Genomic DNA, 20862 nt, shown 5'->3' with positions numbered 1-20862 from the left:
ACCAACTGGCACAGACAGCCCCCTCCCGCTCGGTCGGCTCGTTAGTAGCCGTGCATTCCTTTGGTTTCGGAATATATTCGGTTCTAAAATATCAGATAATGTATAAATATTCTAAGATTTGTTAATACATTAAGGTAATGTCTAGTCGTAATAAACGGGAATACATTCCTAAAAAAAGGAGTAAATGATTATGATTTTTATTATATTACAGTTTACAGTGATTATTATTACAGTAATTTTAGATACTTAATAAAATGCCATTAGCAGTTTATTGAATAAAATCAACTTAATAGAAAACGCTCTTGGTGATATTTAAGTCATGTCAAGTTATATATCCGCATCAGAGGTACGCTAAAGTCACATGGGGCAAACGACAGGAAAGGAAAGCAGAGCCATCGAGACTGCGGTACATAAACATTTGTTATTTCTATGCGAAGATAATGAGATATTATAAAAACGGTTAAAGTATTTATAATTGATATAATCAATATAAATAACAATGAAATTAGGTGTCTTATAACAAAAGAATATGGTTATTACATTTATTAAGCAATGTTCGTTACATTAAATTGCGCAGTTACTCTGAAATTATTTAATACATTTCGTATTCCTAGAGTAAATAAGCTCCGGTAAATCAATAATCATGTTTTGACCTAGTTCACTCAATTTCTAGAAATAGTTCATATTAAAGTGTAACTTTTTCTATTTATTTATATCGCTCCCACCTATTTGTCTCAACTATTGAAGGAAAGAGATAGAATATTATCACACTTTCACAGAAAATTATTCTCGTTGCCTCCCACAAACCTCCCCGAACGAGTAGGACGGCCTTTATCCTGCGTTTTCGATTCTAGATTGACCTATTTACTAGAACGGGAGCCTTATTCTGAGCCAAGTGCAACGATATATCAATACGTTATTTTTTAGTTGCAAATTAAAACTTATATAATTGTTTGAAATCACATTGTATATATTTTAAAAGCAAGGATTTTAGAAGCAAGTCATTTATAAATTCCTGTCGATGACTTAAGTGTGATTAATGTTTATAGATTTATAATCGCATCGCAGTATAATTACATTTTTATCTACATAACCTACCATTTTTGTACAAAATTTATCATAAAGCCTACCCGACCGAGAAAGAGCGTACAATGCAGACATTCGACATGAAGTTTGAAGCACGCGCCATAAAACATAGTCGTTTTAGAAATTATAATTGTTACATCTAACTATTTGGTATTGCTATTATGGAAATACAATCTAGTTCAATAAAATATTCTTAAAATTGTACCATTTTTAATATGGTACCCCTAAGTGCTTCACGTTAGGGGCCCTAGAGCACTGCATCAGCGTACACTATAATAACAGCGCCATTACTTAGACTCTAAATATATAATGTGTTGTTGCCATGCAAAACATGCCAATGCATTAGTCTCAGTAAATAAATATAATAACTATATATGATAACAAGTCAAATTTAATTTTTGAACGTCTTGTCAATACGCCTGAAAAAGTATTCGTAGCCACTTTCAATGGCAATCAAAGAGACAAAGTAAAAGTCTTACTTCGACGCGTCTAAGTTAACTACAATACGAGAACGGGAGTTTAATTATTAATATTATAATAATAATAAATAATTATATGAAACATAATTGATATCTTTTTTAATAGCCCGATGTAAAATAAAAAATGTATTTGCATATGTCCTATCGGTTACTGAGAATATGTGACCGGTGTGAGCAGAGATTAACTTTCTCTATAAATGATATCTGACGCAAATATATTTTTTTCAAATCTTTTGGATCTTCACATTAGCATTTTCATATAAGCAAGCTCTTCAGGCTTATAATATTAATAGATATTAGAACGAGAAATCTTCTCTTGCTTTGTTAAGTCGTCTAGAGTTGAGTTGATAGGAATATCGCGAATAGTTTAATTTAGGTGATTTTGACAACTTTCTGTTCGTAAATTATAATCACATTATATATATGTTTCATAGATTTTATGACCTTATATAATAGTACATAGGTAAGCGGCCGGTCAAATATTGCACCTGATGGTAAGTGGTCAACACTATCCATAGATATTGGCTCCGTGAGAAATTTTAAATATTCTTTACATACCAAGCTTGGAACTGCAATTTTGTGTCCCTATTGCCTGTAGTTACACTGTCTCACTCATTTTACAAACCGGAACAAAATAGTGTTTAGTATTGCTGCTTGGTAGTAGAGTATATGGCGAGAGCGAGGTATTTACTCAGACAGGCTTGTAAAAAGTCCTACCACTGTATGCAAAAGTATTTTTAATAGGAATATTAAGTAAATTTAATGCTGAACCGCATACCTACATATCTTTCTTTTTACACAATTACCCAATACAAATTACATGCTAGCTATTGTAGGTCAATGGTTCATTCTCTTATATTCTGGTTCAAAATAATAATTCAAAATATTTGAAATAGAATGATCAGTTGTGAGCCAGAATGTTTCTGTGTATTGCTGAAATTTGTTCTACCTAAAAATTAAAAAAAATATTTTATACTTTGCCAGGCCAGTATATCTTCATTTCGGTCACATTCAACTTGAATTTCATAATCTATATATCTAGCAAATTATTTACATAATGGGGAGGAGTTATGGAAACACGGTATTCCACTTTTAGTCTTGATTCCTTCTGCATAATGTTCCAATCAGAAATATTCGCTTCCTCAAAAAACTGTTTCAATGGCAAACGAATTAAAATTTTGAGCAACTCAAGATCTTAGCTCAAACTGCTGAAGAAAAACATCAATGCTCTATGCCAATGTAATAAAGTCCATATATTTGTATTGTGACCCCGAAACCCAGCCTAAGAACCTGTACTTAACATAAACACAGACAGAAAAAGAGTCTCTACAGGACTAAGGGTACATACAATACATGAAACACGGGTACTATATTTCGAGACGGTCATCTCCATTACATGTGACACGATAATGCTACAATAGTACGATAGCATATCCCATGCAGTAGTTGTAATATCGCGTCACATTTAAATCTTCATATTTTACACCGACAACAGCGAAGACACATTGGGAACATTAGGAAGGCACAAATAGAGATCACCCGATTATTGATAAACTGTCGGAATACCATCTAAATCATCTCAGGAATCCAAAATCCCACGAATACCAATAATACCAAGGAAGACAATTCAACGATGACACATTTCGCGTCAACGAACCGGCGACCTAGAGTTCAATGGATTTTTTTTTCATTAATTTTTAATCCTAAATTTTAGATAGTTGCTGCTCGGCAGTAAAAACACGCACACACAATAAAATAACTAATATCAAATAATAAATAAGTCAATACAACGACTTCTCCGCTAAAAAAAAACTTAGTTTAGTTTGAAAATCTCCGATATACTTTACTCTTCACTTAACAAAAATCCGTAAAATTATTATTACGGATAGTTATTTGACACCTTCATTAGTCACCAACGTTTAACGATATATAACAAAAAATATATAAATAGTGAATTTTAGTAATATACGTAATTATTTAAGTAGATAAATTATGTTTATATTTTAAAACATTTTTCGTAATTTAAAATATTTTGACAAAATCTGTATGTACTTTTATGCAACGTTTACAGAATTAGCCCTCGTCATTCTCCCCACACCTTACCTCAAACCATCACTCACAGCTAGGCGGGTCTTAAATTCGTACAAAGGATTAACCTGTAAATATTTTTTTAACAACATCCATCTCACCTAAAGTAATGAAACTTAATTAATACGCCAATGCCTACGATCACTAAGGTTTAGACTTAGTAAAGTTAAGACGTAATAAATACAAAAAGTTACAAGCTCTTTGAAAATAATAAGATAATGGTAGACGTGCAGTGATTGGTGAATCGGTTTAGTTACCACCCCCAATAGTGGGGCCAACAGTATAAATAAGCCATGGTGGTGTACCCTGCACACTGTAACAGCCTCGTACTCCTCGTTGGTACCCGCCGCGGCAAGACTGTTTCATTTTCCTGTAAAAATAAAGCGTCATCATTTGGTCCATAATAATATCATTTTGTGTTTTGTGTATAATTTATCATACATTTCGTTTACTTGTCATAGTATACGTGAAATATAAGAATCGTAAATAATAGAAGTAAATGGTGTTAAAGTATTAAGAACTTGAATTTGTGTTCTTTAAATGGAATACAACACTGAATCACATAGATTATTTTATATATATACAATGAATAGAGAACCCGGTAGTGACGTTCCAATTCTTGGTGTTGGTGAGCAACCAGGTAAGTTATTTATTTAGTGATTATAGTGAGGATAATTATTATTCTTCACAGCGAAATATTACCTACCTATATATGGATAAAAACAAAACTTTCATAACGTACCAGTGTAACAAATTTGTATCTGGAAAATATTAAATGAATTTCGTAATTGTATTTTATTTAGTTCATCTATTTGGTGATATATATAGGTACTAATCACTTATTAAAAAATAATCATGTTTCTACTAATTTATAGCTTTGTATTACTCATCAGGAATTGTTTAAAAATATATAGCAAACGGATACTAACTAAAATCGATTCGCCACTGAAAATTGTATGTAATAAAATAATAATAATGATTATGTTTTTAAATTAATTTCAACACTGAGTGGTAATAAAATAAAAAATAATTCGGTAGTTTTAAATGTTTATTAAGTCGATCTTAATAAAATATCTCAGTTGACATCGTGCTGCGCCATCTGTTGTAATAGGTTCGCATCTTTTTTATTACTGATATATAACAATTGTAACTTATACATGATTAATTTATAGTAAAATATATCGGTATTTTATTTATATTATCTTTTCAAATTCTATAAATACTATTTAACAAAAAAGTTCTATTAGTTTCATTGCACTCCAATAGATGGCGCTTTAAGCAAATAAATTTATTGAGATAGCGTAATAGGACCAAACATCTTAGTATAATAAGCGCATTTTTAATTGGTCAGACTGATTTTAGACTATAACACCAGAACAAATACAGATTTTTTAAAAAAAATCATGCTTTCCTAGAATGTATGTCCTAGAATCGATTATCGATATTATAGATTTTGTAGCAATATAAGTATCTAATTTATATAACATATCAATGTGATCAAATAAAAACAAATTAAATAGCATATACCGACTTGACGAAGATCCGACTTAAGTCTGGCAAGCTTAGTTTGCGTGTATTATTATTTAAAATCCTGTTAAGTTTCAAAATATTACACAAATCTTAAAAATATATATATATATAGTTTTAACATACCTACTTAAACGATTTCGGTTGCGTTACTTGTTTCATGAATCACAGTGTGGCCATTAAATGATGTTACCTTTTTCAAGTTGAAAAATTATTTGACGAAGTCTTCCATAGACGTTATGGCATATTTCCGATTTAGTGCAAAATATTTTGTGCAGTTGTTGTTGGCACTTGTTTTACCCTCTGTGGAACCCTACATACAATAGCTGGTGCGCGTGTGGTATCGGATATAAATATTAAAAAACAGGCAGAGATAGCTAGTCGAGTATAAATGCTATACGTTTACTGTATACTTATGTTTTAAATCTTTTGAACTTAACAGTTTTATGATCGTTCAATTTCAAAGATTTGTATTTGTTATACGTATAGAAATTATATACTATATATGTATGAAATACTCGGGATCATAACCACGTTACAATTGTAGCAGATAATTCGAATCCACGTCAATTTTCTGCTAGCTTGATCTATAGGTCTATCTTACCTATAAATCAAGCTAACTAGCGTTTTTCCTCAATGATTCAATACAATTCATTCAAACAGGTTGGACGAAATTTATAACTTGTTTATTTTGTTGGGTAACAACAGAACACAACTGTCCTCAATGCCAGTCAGAAATAAAAAAAGAGAAGTCCATATCCTTTGCAGCGGATACTAAAACTCATAACGGAAGCTCCAAAAAACACCGAGTGAGTGGCGACTTCTTACCATCGACTGCGCCGGCTTCTGCAAGCAATGCACCAGACAATAAAGGTAAAAATAGCCCTAAATAAGAAAGCAAAAAAGGTAAACTAACAAAAGGAATACCAATTAAGGGCCGAAAAAATGGTCAGTGTAGGCGGCAACTGGAGCCTAAAGTAACGTCTCGGCCTCATGAAGATCAACCGAGTCGTTAGTAAAAAAGTCCACAAATCAAATCAAATCAAAATATACTGTATTAAAGTAGGCTTTTACAAGAACTTTTGAATCGTCATTTAACAAACTATTTAAAGTAAAGCTTTAAATAGTCGTACATCGGTTCGGAACGTAGATTCTACCGAAAAGAACCGGCAAGAAACTCAGTAGTTACTCTTTTTCAACATCTAAGAATACAGTCATGTTAGTTAAATACAATTATATATGTATGTTATGTCTCCTGCCTGGAAGTCTCCTGCCAGGAAGTCAACAAGCATTAACTCCACGCTTTATATCATTTATATAATCGTGTATATGTCTTCTTGTGTGTAATATGCCTTCTTTACCAATGTATTTTTTACAAATAATTTAAATACTATGAAACGGCAAAGTTAAAAATATCTGCGGAATTTTATTATAGAAACGGATACCTTGCCCCAAGAATGATTTATTGACTTTACGGAGTCGGAAAATTGGCGTTATAAGCTTATTCTTACTTCTTGTGCATATACATTGATTGTCACTGATTTTATCAAAGTGATCAATGCTACTGTGAATATACATAATAGAATGTTGTAAATATATTGTGACGCAACAGTGAGTATTCCTACTTTGTTAGAAACATCCCGAAGAGAGTGTTCTAGCCCCAAGATTATAAATAGACCGGATTGCTCTCTTTTGTAAAACAAAAACAGATTCAATATCTGCAGTATTACCCCAAAGTAATATGCCATATGACAAAAATATACTACTTTTTTTTATGTTATCGGTAGACGGACGAGCTAATGGGCCACCTGATGGTAAGTGGTCACCACCGCCCATAGACAATGGCGCTGTAAGAAATATTAACCATTCCTTACATCACCAATGCGCCACCAACCTTGGGAACTAAGATGTTATGTCCCTTGTGCCAGTAGTTACACTGGCTCACTTACCCTTCAAACCGGAACACAACTATACTGAGTACTGCTGTTTGGTGGAAGAATATCTGATGAGTGGGTGGTACCTACCCAGACGGGCATGCACAAAGCCCTACTACCAAGTAGGAACACTCACTCACACGTACTAGACGAGCGTTATCAATATCAGTTAGTTGTATAACTTTTCTAACCGCGTTTGCTGCTGATATGTTTAAGAAGTTCTATTTCAAATAAATTTGCAACTTCTAATTAAGAATTTGTGTATCTACTACATGCGTTCAATTTGATTGGTACCATTTCCTTTTTACGTTTTCCACAAACGCTTCCAATAACATCTTATGTGGCCTTTATTCTTTATTCTATCATCGAAATTTTGTTCTTTACGTATAATAAACTTGGCATAAACGCATACAGTTTTAACAATTTTGGAATATTTATTGAGGTATTCTTGAAAGACTACGTTTCAATTACACTGCTTAATACCATATTGGTCGTATAATTTATTTCTACTATTATATATACTAATAGTGGCCCAGTCACTAAACTTTAATTTTGTATGATTTCATTTTAAATATTTTATTAAATTATATTAATATTAATTCAAAAATGAATTATAAAGTTCATTTGGATCTTGTGTCGTTAGATCTGTATTAGATAATTTACACACCACAATATCCTTAAAACAATTTAACTTATTGGCCGTCATTGGCCTGTTTCTTTCTTCTTCTTAATGTCACCACATACAATTACATATTTATCACTTTTACATATATTTTTAAGAGTATCCTCCATAGTAGTCACAATTATTTAAAAATCTCCCGATGGGGGTCGGTACACGCATACTATAATGTGCTGTGGAAATTCAACGCAGGATTAATAAATTCGATTAAGGGAACCACAATATATCTATGAGATTCAATGCAATTTATTCAAACAGGTTGGACAAAATTGATAACTTGTTTATTTTTTTGGGTAACAACAGAACACAACTATCGTCAACGCCAGACAGAAATAAAAAAAGAGAAGTCCATATCCTTTGCATCGGATACTAAAACTCATAACGGAAGCTCCAAAAAGCACCAAGCGAGTGACGACTTCGTGCCATCGACTGCACCGGCTTCTGCAAGCAATGCACCAGACAATAAAGGTAAAAATAGTCCTAAAGAAGAAAGCAAAAAAGGTAAATTAACAAAAGGAATACCCTTTAAAGGCCGAAAAAATGAGCAGGGTAGGCGGCAACTAGAGCCTAAAGTAACGTCTCGACCGCATGAAGATACGAGATCAACCGAGTCGTCACAAAAAGTCCGCAGGAGAACCTGTCGTATTTGTCGCCACAATTTTGATCTTTTTGATCAAATGCACTCTTTTAATTTCGTCGATGAATCAATTGACTTTGAATTCCCTGAGCTAAGGAGGCTAAAACCACCCACTCCACCAAACACATCAAAACACTGCAGTACTTGTATAGAACAGTCCCAGGAAAGTTCCTTCTCACAATCTGTTGATGTTCATCAAGTTGCAGATGTAAATTCTTCAAGCTTGGATTTGCAGACATCTGTTGATTCTTGTGACGCAAATTTATTTGACGACATTGATTACTAATTAGTTTTTTTTTAAAATGAGCCCTATCTCAGAGAAGGAAAGAAAAATTATTCTAGAATTTTGTCATTTGCTTGAAAAATCGAAGCAACTATTTAATGGATTAAGGTATGTGATTTATTGGAAAAATACTTATATAAATTTATTTTATTTATTTAAAAGTATTGACGTAATAAAAAAATACAGGGAACTTACTCCTTATGGAAACAAGCAATGGCAAGCTCATTTTGGACGAACATTTGACATTTATGCAAAATTGTGGAAATTTCAACAACAATATCGTCCGATTTTGGATCTGAGATACGGCTTAAAGCGTTGGCAAATAGGTGAAATTGCATCAAAAATTGGACAATTATATTATCATTTTTAGTAAGTATAAATGATTAACTTTTATTCAATATTAAGTTTTAATAAAATATTCAAATATATAGTTTTATACATGATATATATAGTATGATATATGAATATGAAAAAATAATTCTTGTTTAATTTAACATTTATTGAAACATACACTGATCCTTAAGAAACAATGTATTACAATAATTGTTTTGTTCTCTTGGTAGCCTACGAACAAGTGAAATCGCTTACTTAGTCGAAGCGTTTTCCTTCTACCTAGCAATAAGGGGACGGCAATATTACAATCTGGCAAGCAAAGAGGCAAAATCCGAGCTGATGGTAAAGAAATTACGTTACTACGCAAGATTCATTGTCGTTGCTATACTTTTGAGGCAATCAGAGATAATTAATGAACTACTAATGGAACTAGAAAAACAAATTGTTGCTTACGGACAAGCATACGATCCAAATGATCAGGCGGAATGGCTAAATGTATTAGAAGAAGTAAGAGCATTTCTAAACGCTGACCCAGGTGTGACTATTTTAGACCCAGATAACAATAATAGAATTGTTACTTTAAGGTAATTATGTATATTATTATTATTATTAAACTAGAATCACAGCTATTATTTAAAGATGTAATTAGGAATTCACAATTCACATTCACAAACTTCTTTAAATATGACATATTATTTTTCTTATCAAGAGTACTTTTATTAAAAATACTGTTTGACTTTAAAGACTTTATCCACGTATTTTTGAGGTAAATCGAACTCGCTAAAACGATTATAATACTGCTTAAAGCGCTATTGATTGTAAAGATCAAAATTATAGATGTATACTTATATTAATGATAAGCACGCTTGTGATGATTTGGTTATGAAATATTAATATTCATTCATTCGTATAATCTTAAAGCGGTCGTCTCAGCCGTCACACGATTCCATCAATTGAGCGAACTCTGCAAATGAATTTGAAACTACAAGACGCTATTATAATAGGCAGTGGAACTCAGCTTGTAAAATTCTCAGAGCTAACCATAGATATGTTCCGTATGCTACAAAATTTGGAATGGGAGATCGATGTACCTATTAAAGATCCATCCGTCGATTCTCCGCACGCTTCCGGTGAAACCTCAAAGACTCCCAAACGTATAGGTACTGATTTCCATTTACTTTGTTTTGTTAAATATTTATGTCACATGTTGATTGATACATACGCCGAGTGATTTTTTTGTATAAATAAATTTCAGAAATATAATGATGTCGTTTTAGTTTTTGCGCAGTGGTATTAATTATTGCATAAGCGAATTTTTGGTACAAATTATTTATTTATTAATTGATTGTATATTATGCGATGCACTGCGATATTCTTTTGCAAAAATATATTTATTTTAATAAAAGCTGGCAGCGAATATTTACAAAGTGAGATTTTTATAAATAATTAGAAATCGAGATGTGTATATTTAATTTTAGGTGTTCCGTGCGTCGGTGGAAATGTTAATCCACATAAATATTTGCTGTTCAAGCCATCCGCATGTCAAGTCGTGACATACGTAGCTAGCACTATTAACGAACTGCCACAAAAGGGTGTGTTACTCATTTTCATATCAGCAGATGGTTACCATCCTCACCAAAATACACACCCAGAAAACTGTAAGTACTTAACTTTAATTTCGTTTCTTCAAAGTATTATTAAAAAAATATATGATTATTTTTTTAATTTACTATTCTCATTTTTGGTAACTTATTGTCCGGAAATATAAATATTTGTATTTATTACAGATACTTACGACATTGGAGGTTTGATTACATCATCTAAATCTGATATTTACAGAGACTATAACAGAGAAACGAAGTCTGTTAACAGTAAATATAAAAATAAGCACATTCTATATCCGGGAGATTTACAGCCGTTCACCAGAAAACCATTGGTTATTATAGTAGATTCGGACAATTCTTACGCATTCCAGCATATTTCAAGGACATTTGGATTACCACTCTTGGTGCTAATGTCACCATTGTCGTTACCTGGCACCATAAACGGTTAATATATCCTCAAATGAGAATATTATCATAAACAAAATAAAAGTAATTATTAAGAGTACAGCTGTACTCAAATAATCATATTAGATACCGCAACGTTTCCTGAAGCTTGCCGTCATCCGAAAACGTTTGCAACACACTTAACTTGTTTGTTTTTGCAGATCGTAGTACCCAAGGAAGCCTGTTTACATTGTTCTTGCACAACTCCATAGCCGGTTTATGTAATTCCTGCGAAGTTTTCACAATCAATTTGGAAACGTGGGAGAAGTGTTCACATTTGCGTGATGTTTTCATGAAAGAAGCTATACGATTGCTAATGAGAACAAGAGTAGGTAAGTAAAACTTATAATCTCTATATAGTCATTTTTAGATGAAATAATTGCATCGAGATCAACAGCGGGTATAAAGCAAAGTTGCTAATCTTTGACGTGATTTCGCGCAGGTAAATTCAGTTCCAATTAGTTTAATATTAAAATGTAGTGGGTATGTATTTACAACACAACTTCAAGGATTTGCATTAATGAAAAACTTTTTACTTTTACATTTTTTTATATTTATACTCAAGAGGCTATTGAGACATTATAAATTAATTATAATGACACGTAATCTAATGCTGACATTACGTCTTTTATAAATCGCTTTAAATTTATATCAATTCCAAAGAAGAGGTTTCAACGTGAAATATGGAAATTTAAGTTTTACATATAATATTGAAAATATATAAAACAAGAAGAGAACAAACTTCGTCGAGACACATTTGCATCATAACATTTATGTAAGGCTTATATTAGTTCGAAATGTAGAAAATATTGATAAATATCGACAATTGTAATTGGTAACAAAACATATTATAGCGCAACCAAGGAAAGTGTACTTCATCTATCAAGGAAAATCTAGAATCTGCTTCAAATTTGTAACAAGCGGCCAGTTTTAAGTGTAGCTGTCACGCACACAAAGATATTAAAGTTAGCTCGTTTGTTTTAGTTATTATGTAGTGCGATACTCTATCTAGGTATAAAAAAAAATCTAAACATTACATAAATTTCCGTTTCGATATATGTGTTCTGGATCGAATCGGTACATATTTATATATATCTCATGAGATTAAAGGAAGGAACGAAAAAGGTAGAAGGTAAATAGGTATATTTAATTTTCATTTACGGCTTTTATGTAATAAAAAAGTGAAACTCTGCTACAGGGTGAAGAAAAAGTGTGTACTTCACGTGCTAGAAGGTAAGTAGACGCTGACTTGTAAAGAGGATAATATTTTTTTTTCGTTTGTATACCGTATACAAGAGCCCGAATTCAGAGCTGCTGTTTGACTTTGTATATACTTAAATTTTTAAAACACATTATTATTTTTAGTGATTGATAGTAATCATATTGATATCCTTGCTAACTAATGTTTATTTTAAGCTTACAAATTTTGCATACCAACACTCCTACTACTGCTAAATACATAATTGCCTACAACGACTGAACAACAATCATTTGTAAAACATTAACGGAATATTAGCTGTAGGCTTGTTGTTTACTTGGTGGTAGGGCTTTGTGCAAGCCCGTCTGGGTAGGCACGACCCACTCATCAGATATTCTACCGCCAAATAACAGTACTCTGTATTGTTGTGTTCCGGTTTGAAGGGTGAGTGAGCCAGTGTAACTACAGGCACAAGGCACATCTTAATTCCCAAGGTTGGTGGCGCATTGGTGATGTATGGAATGGTTAATATTTCTTACAGAGCCATTGTCTATGGGCGGTGGTGACCACTTACCATCAGGTGGCCCATATGCTAGTCTGCCAACCAATTTCATAAAAAAGGCAAATACTCTATTACATAATATTGTCACTATTCACAAATCTTTTAATAATACACATGAATTGAAATGAAGACAGTTTAATGGCAACGCGTCTACCAAAACCTAAGCGTTATTATCTTCAAACGTTTGTCGTCCTTAATTTCTTCGATCCAGTTTTCTTTTTGACTGATCCAATCTTAGCTTTCAGAGACATAAATTAGCATACCCAACGTTTGGGCTGCTCCCTGATACCGTTTCGGTGGTAAAATTCTGTCTTTGCCTCTTCTTCAATATTGACATTATTAAATACCTATACAGTCTAAATTACTCGAAGAATATATTAAATCCGAAGATTGTTCTAGAATATTCTAAGAAATGTTTAAATTGGTGTGTTCAGACTCACGATTATCTATTTATCATTTTCTTGACAAATATTCCCGGAGGCCCGATAAACCACCCCCCCCCCCCTAAACATGATGGTTGTGCAGAATTTGGTTATATTACCCCAGGAGGGTACCATCAGCGAGTGCGGTGGATCCCTCTCTGGGCATCCATGCTAAGGACGTACACCACCTGAGCAGGGATGCCCAGGCTGCCCTCCGAATTCTGGGGGGGGGGGGCAATTTTGCGCTCGCCACTGTTCGGGGCAAGCGGAGCAGGCATCATAAGCCAACCCCTACCACCCTCACTGTGGACTTCTGCAACATAAGGGGACTCAACTCGAACTTGAACGCCGTCCACTTTCACCTTGAGACGGCGAAGCCGGCTTTGCTCTTTCTTACCGAGACTCAGATATCTTCTCCTGCCGATACGACTTTTCTTTCCTACCCCGGGTATAAATTGGAACATTCCTTTGTACCACGAGCTGGGGTGTGCGTTTACGTCAGAGATGATATCTGCTCTCGACGCCTCGGCAGCCTTGAAGGACAGGACCTATCAATTATCTGGCTGCGTGTAGATTGTGACGACCATCCGCGAATCTACGCTTGCCTTTATAGGTCCCATAGCGGTAATGCCGAAACCGACCGACTGGTTGAGCACGTCCAAATGGCTACAGATTCCGTACTGCAGCAGATCCCATCCGCAGAGATCGTGGTTCTTGGTGATTTTAATGCCCACCATGCCGAATGGCTTGGATCACGTACTACTGATCATGCGGGTAGATCTGTTCTCGACTTCGCTTTAGCATATGATCTGACACAACTGGTCACCTCGCCAACGCGAATACCGGACGTGGAGGATCATACACCTTCCCTGTTGGACCTTCTGCTGACTTCTCATCCGGATAGCTATCAGGTTATCGTCGATCCCCCTCTGGGCTCGTCGGACCACTGTCTCGTTCGGAGTACAGTTCCGGTTATGCGGTACTCACGACCTCGTTTCATGGACTGCCGCCGCGTGTGGCACTACAAGTCAGCGGATTGGGATGGGATGCGGTTTTTCTTTGCCTCCTACCCATGGGGGCAGGTTTGTTTCTCGCTGGGTGATCCGAGCGTTATTGCCGACTCTGTTGCCGATGTGGTGCTTCAGGGTATGGAACTGTTCATTCCGTATTCTGCGGTGCCCATCGGTGGCAAGTCCCAGCCTTGGTTTGGTCGTTTCTGCAAAACGGCCTCACGCCAAAAATGGGAACGTTACCATGACTGGCCTAACGCATCAGCGTCTCGTGATGTAAAGACCAGCGCATTCAGAAAGGAATATAACTCTGCCTCTAGGTCCTTCAAAAATGTGATTGCTAAGGCGAAGACAAATGTACTCCACATTGGCAGAATTGGCGAGAGACTGGTGCGTCTCCCTTCAGGAACACGTGCGTTCTGGTCTCTCGCTAAGGCTGTTCTTGGGAATTTCTGTCAGCCTTCCTTTCCATCTCTGCACAAGGACGGTGAGTCATTGGCCCATACCGCGAAGGAGAAAGCTGATCTTTTAGGCTCTCTCTTCGCGTCGAATTCGACTCTGGATGACCAAGGAAATTCACCACCAACAATCCCGCGATGTGATACCACGATGCTGGAGGTTAAATTCCGGCAAAGTGCAGTTCGTAAAGCACTTTTTTCCTTGGACATTCATAAGTCGAGTGGACCCGATGGCATCCCTCCAATCGTGCTACGGACATGTGCTCCCGAGTTGGCACCGGTCTTAACGCGTCTTTTCCGGCAATCTTACGCATTATGCGTCGTCCCGATCTCCTGGAAGACTGCTTTAGTGCATCCGATTCCCAAAAAGGGTAACCGCTCAGACCCGTCCAATTATAGGCCTATAGCCATCACCCCCTTGTTCTCCAAGGTAATGGAGTCCATTGTAAACTGTCAGCTCCTACGATATCTAGAGGAGTACCAGCTGATTAGTGACCGCCATTACGGTTTCCGTCGGGGTCGCTCAGCCGGTGATCTTCTAGTTTACCTTACTCATACATGGGCGGAAGCAGTTGAGAGCAGGGGGGAGGCATTAGCAGCCAGTCTGGACATAGCGAAGGCCTTCGATCGCGTGTGGCACAAAGCGCTTCTTTCGAAGCTTCCTTCCTATGGGCTTCCCGGGAAATTATGCAGTTGGATTACCAGCTTCTTGGCAGATCGGAGCATCAAGGTCGTTGTCGACGGTGCATGCTCCGACCAAAAATTCGTCAACGCTGGTGTTCCACAAGGCTGCGTTCTGTCACCCACTCTGTTTCTTCTGCATATCAATGACTTGTTGCAAATCAGGAACATTCACTGCTATGCAGACGACAGTACCGTTGACACCTCATACACCGGCCGTGCTAATATTTCTCGGGAAAACGTCGAAGAAAACCGGATCAAACTTGTGTCTGAAATCGAGTCTTCGTTAAACGAAGTCTAAACCTAGTCCATTTCAACCCCAAAAAGACGCAAGTTTGCGCGTTAACCGCTAAAAAAACACCATTCGTCGTATCTCCACGATTCGAGAACATTCCGTTAGCCGCCACAGCTAGTATCGGAATACTTGGCGTTGATGTTTCGAGCCTCGTTCAGTTCCGCGGTCAACTGGAAGGCAAAGTCAAATTGGCATCAAAAAAGCTTGGTGTGCTCAGCAAGGCAAGACAGTATTTCACGTCGGCCCATCGCCTACGACTATACAACGCAAATTCAGCCTCACATGGAGTACTGCTCTCACCTCTGGGCGGGTGCTCCCCAGTACCAGCTCCTTCCATTTGACCGTATCCAACGTAGAGCAGCTCGAATTATCGACGATCAAGCCCTTTCTGATCTGCTCGATCCTTTGGCTTTGCGTAGAGATGTTGGATCACTCTGCATCTTCTACCGAAGGCCGGCAACGCACCTGTAACCCCTCTGGTGTTGCAGATGTCCATGGGCGGTGGTAATCACTTTCCATCAGGGGAGCCTCCTGCTCGTTTGGCCCCTATACCATAAAAAAAAACTACATTATTTTCAATGTTCTAAAATTATATAACCCTTGAAAATTTCAGAGACACTAATTTTACTTTTTATTGTCATATTTTTCCTTAGTTATGTGATCCATCCACCGACAGCTACATTTTTACTACTAGTAAACAGCAGCGTTAGCTACTCAAAACCCATTTAACTAATTACTAACTCCATAAAATAACAACCAACAAATTCGCTACAACAATGGTTCGATTTGTACGCTCCCTCGATATGACTCATGAATGTGTTAGTTTTGTTAATGTGTAGTCAAAGTGCGTAATTTTTTTGAAAATAATTTATTTGTCTACCATGGTTTCTAAGTCGTAGAGTCCAAGCTCTATAAAACGGTGGAATTTTGTCGCCGCCTTACAAGATTTGCAAGAGAGGATTAAAACCGGGTCAATCTTAGAATATTTGATTACTATGCGCTATCCTCTAATTATTAATGCAATTTCTGGTTCGCTTTCGCTGTCGCAGCATGAAGAAAGCAAAAGCAGAACACATTGACTGATACTACCTACCCATCTTAAAATTGTAACATTGATGGATAGAGCTGAAACGCCACGAACAAGATGCGATACGATTTAAATTCGAATAACGGCTCTGAACGATGTTGTTGGTGTAGCAAAATACAACTACAAGTTTGCTGATAGAGTCATAATACTGTTTTCATAAGCATAATTACCGATATAATATATACCCTTCGAACAACATTATCCTATCGGTACCAGTGGCGGTATTTTTGATCGAAGCCTATCGCTATAAAAAGGTAAGCCAGTAAAGTAGCCTGGATAGCGCGACATCATTGATGTTAATCTCCGACTACGCAGGATTCTTGCTCAAGCGTGTGCGCAAACATGACTGCACTCTTTATTTCTTCGTTCTCATAATCTATTGGGAAACCAGACACTCACATTCAATAGTCAGAAGATCACATTTACAGTTAAGAACACACAGACACAGTTACACAGATACAGTTAATACAATACAGCTAGCTATTGATTTATTTTAATTCGTTGTATTAATTTCAGATCCAACCTATCACGCATTCCTTGGTTGTGAATTTTTAAGGCTCATGATACTGCGTTACATTTTCTGCGAATGCACTCTGCGCTTGCATCGGGGATTTCGTGCAAGGACAAATTTACCGCGCGCTTCCCCTCCTTTACCTGACGATCTAATCGAAAACGGTGACTTGATGTCTATTATTCTTGATATCGCAGATTGTATTGGGGTAATTATTCATTTATCAATTTAAAATATATACGAGTATATTAAATAAAATTATTATTTAACAAGATTTTATCAGGATTATTATGAATTTATTATTATTATTAGAAAATACGTAAATTATGTCTTATTGCTACATGTTAGAAGTAAATTTACTAAAATGTCATATATTATTTTTTATATGGAATAGATAAGCTGCGTGTGTATTTTCTCAACTTTACACAATTAAAACGTACGATTCCTATTTCATATTTTATGGAAAAACTTTATATCGTACGTTATCGTTTTTAGGTCCGGGAATATTTCTACGATCCATCAGCACCTGGAACAGCGCCTAGGGATTAAAGCTTTACGTCAAAGATATTTCATTATACACTCAATAGTATAGTTCAGAATTAATCTTGCGTAGTCAACAAACAAAAAAGTGATTATTGTGACAATGGAAGTAATTGTAGTTAATATTAATAATAGATTAAAATAAATAAACAACAGTGTTAGTGAACATTAAAGTATACATTAAAATATAGTGCAGACTTGAATTCAATAAAAAGGAAACTGATTTATTGAGAAAATGAAAGTAATTGTAGTGCAAACTCAACATACGTTTAAAGTAACTTTAATAAACCAAAAAGTGTTTATGAAAATAAAACTATTCATAGTAAAGACTACATAAATTAAATCTTAAACAGTGAAACTTAGTGAAAGTGCAAGCAATTATAGTGAAAACTGAATATAAATAAAAATATATAAACAACAGACTGATTGTTGTGACGATAATGGTTATGACTTAATAGAAACTCATATGCAAAAAACAATAAACATAGTGCTTGTGAAAATGAAACTAATTATAGTCATGAATTATATTGAATTCTGATCAGTAAACCGAAAAGTTGTTATTGTGAAATTAAAGTAATCGTAATGAAGACTTTATAAAGAATTCAATTTATAGACTAACAATAAATGAATTTAAACATGGACGTTCTTTACGGTTATGAATGTATATTATAAAATTTATTATCGTATTTTACTTCTCATCTAATGGTATTTGTTCCTCTATAAAATCACCTATCATATAAACATCACATGTATTGTATGAAACCGATAACTGCAACTATTGCTGGAGGGAAAATTGTTACCTATTTCAAATTGCAAATTCACCCTAATGAAATTTGATTGCTCTTAACTTTCGGACTGAATGCAGAACATCCGAAATGATGATATAATTTAACCGTTAAATGACCTACCATTATTAATTTAAGAGAACAAGAAATATTTCAGTTTTTAAATACCTTTCAGTTTTAACTATGAACAGACAACTTTAAGCATAATTAAACGCCAAAAGTTGGAATTAATTTAAAGTCGTTACTCCAATCTAATTTCCTCAGCGGCAAAATGCGCGTGCGCATCTTAGAGTATATTATAACGTCTAATAATTAAATTGTAATTACTTGAAAATTATTAACAAAGTACTTGAACCGAATGTAGTACATTAAATGTCCATCACTTTATAATGATTTGTTCGAAAATATTAAAGTAGCAATAAATATTTGGGGTGTCTTTGCACTTGAACTGGGATATAAGTTTATGTAAAGATAAAGTCACTAATATAATTAATTATAATATAATTATAATATAATTATAGCTATAATAACTCTAAATAAAGTCTATCATAAAATATATAAAAATATTATGAATAAATAACTATATACTTCATAATATAAAAATAAATATAATACAGAGAAAATATTTAAAAAAAATAATAACTATATTTAAAATACAAACAGAAGTTATTTCTTTATCTTGTCTGAGTAATTTCAAATAATTACTCCGATAATATAAATAATTAGATAATTATATTATACTAATCATACATATTGTTATAAATAATTATGTAACGTATAAGTAGGCACTCTGAGCCTAATATCTCATACTCAAAGCACCGAAAAACAGTATTCCGTAACAATACGTCCTAATTAAATTATAAAGTACGTCTTATCTTTATATATGGATTGTATTTAAGTATAAGGATTATATCATTGCTTGAACAAACATCTCAATGTTTATAATATGTACTCACCATTATAATATATTGTAGTAAAGAGGATAAGACACTATAAGATATTTAAAAATAATGCATTTCAATGACTCCACTGGAGTCAGTACCATAACCAATATGCTGGCAGCATTACATCTCTGTATAGCCAAACTAACGTTTTGGCCAAGCTACAGCTCTTGGGTCACCAGTGAATTCCACGAGTCGGATCTAGATTTATTGTATTCTTACATTGCGTAAGATTAACGTAATGCTCGTAAATAATAATAAATAATTAAATATAGATATAATAATAATTATAATTAATTATTTCCTGTTCAGTTTTCAGTAAATTCAGCAAGTTAATATTTTTCCCATTAAAAAGTCGAAGTTATAATGTTAAACTTATTTTAGGCTACAATGCTTGTTAATAATGTATGGAATACACATGCTATGTAGTAACACAAAACCTTCAGCTTGCCAAAATTTGCATACGAAAATATTATAGTAAAGAGGAGACTACTTATTTGCTTACTACTTTGATATGTAATATGTAAAAGGGTAAGGACGTAAAATCTCTCAAGCATGCTAGAAATACCATTGATCATAACAAGATCCGCCTTTCAAAGAGCATGCTAGTAAAGAGCATAATAGTAGTAGCATAGTAGCAAACACGTAGCACATTTTAATGTATTCCATTCATTATTAGGTCTAAAATATAATATATATAATGTTTTAATTTATAAGCATGTATTTTAAAATCCTAAAATTATTCTTTACGGTATTACACTTTATAGGAAGATTATTTGTAAGTTTACTATTTATACTTGGTAAGTAACTATGTATATCTTTATAAAGTTTTATTTAAGCCTCTATCGTTATAACATTAGAGGCTTAAATAGTACCATATATAATACTATAATTCGAGCCCTATAATATTATTTTACATTCCTCTACTTGATATAAAAAAAATATGTAATGTATATATATGAACAACTATTTAAGATAATAATTACTATGAAGAGGTTTATTGTCAAAAATATTATTATATATGTGTATAAAATATATATACCTCCGAAGTACTATACGATGGATAATTTATCCTCATTTCTGAATATATCTGCTAATTATTAAAGTAAGAATATTGGATGTCATTCAAATTTAATTCTTGTAAAGACTTACAAACACGCTTTTGTGGATTTATTAAAATATCGAAAAAAAAAAAGGAAAAAAAATAGATTTTTTTCTTCAGTAGCTTTACAAGCTCTTTGGAAGCTATTTAGACCAGTCGACGTCTGCTCATTGTCG

At 34.3% G+C, this 20862-nt stretch overlaps 1 protein-coding gene across 1 annotated transcript; it reads left to right on the top strand.

Annotated features, from left to right (window-relative positions):
• Window positions 1-8732: 8732 nt before the first annotated feature.
• Window positions 8733-17867, top strand: LOC125076042 (protein SCAI). Its single transcript, XM_047687980.1, has 9 exons — window positions 8733-8821; window positions 8900-9082; window positions 9277-9630; window positions 9968-10206; window positions 10525-10704; window positions 10834-11094; window positions 11256-11426; window positions 17324-17526; window positions 17814-17867. Exons 1-9 carry the CDS (start codon window positions 8733-8735, stop codon window positions 17865-17867), a joined length of 1734 nt encoding a protein of 577 aa, XP_047543936.1.
• The last annotated feature ends 2995 nt before the right edge of the window (window positions 17868-20862 follow it).

This window comes from Vanessa atalanta, chromosome Z (genome assembly GCF_905147765.1).
Source record: "Vanessa atalanta chromosome Z, ilVanAtal1.2, whole genome shotgun sequence".
In the NCBI taxonomy this organism is placed as follows: Eukaryota; Metazoa; Arthropoda; class Insecta; order Lepidoptera; family Nymphalidae; genus Vanessa; species Vanessa atalanta.
Note: the sequence above shows the minus strand (reverse complement) of the source record. Positions and strands in the feature narration are given on the sequence as shown.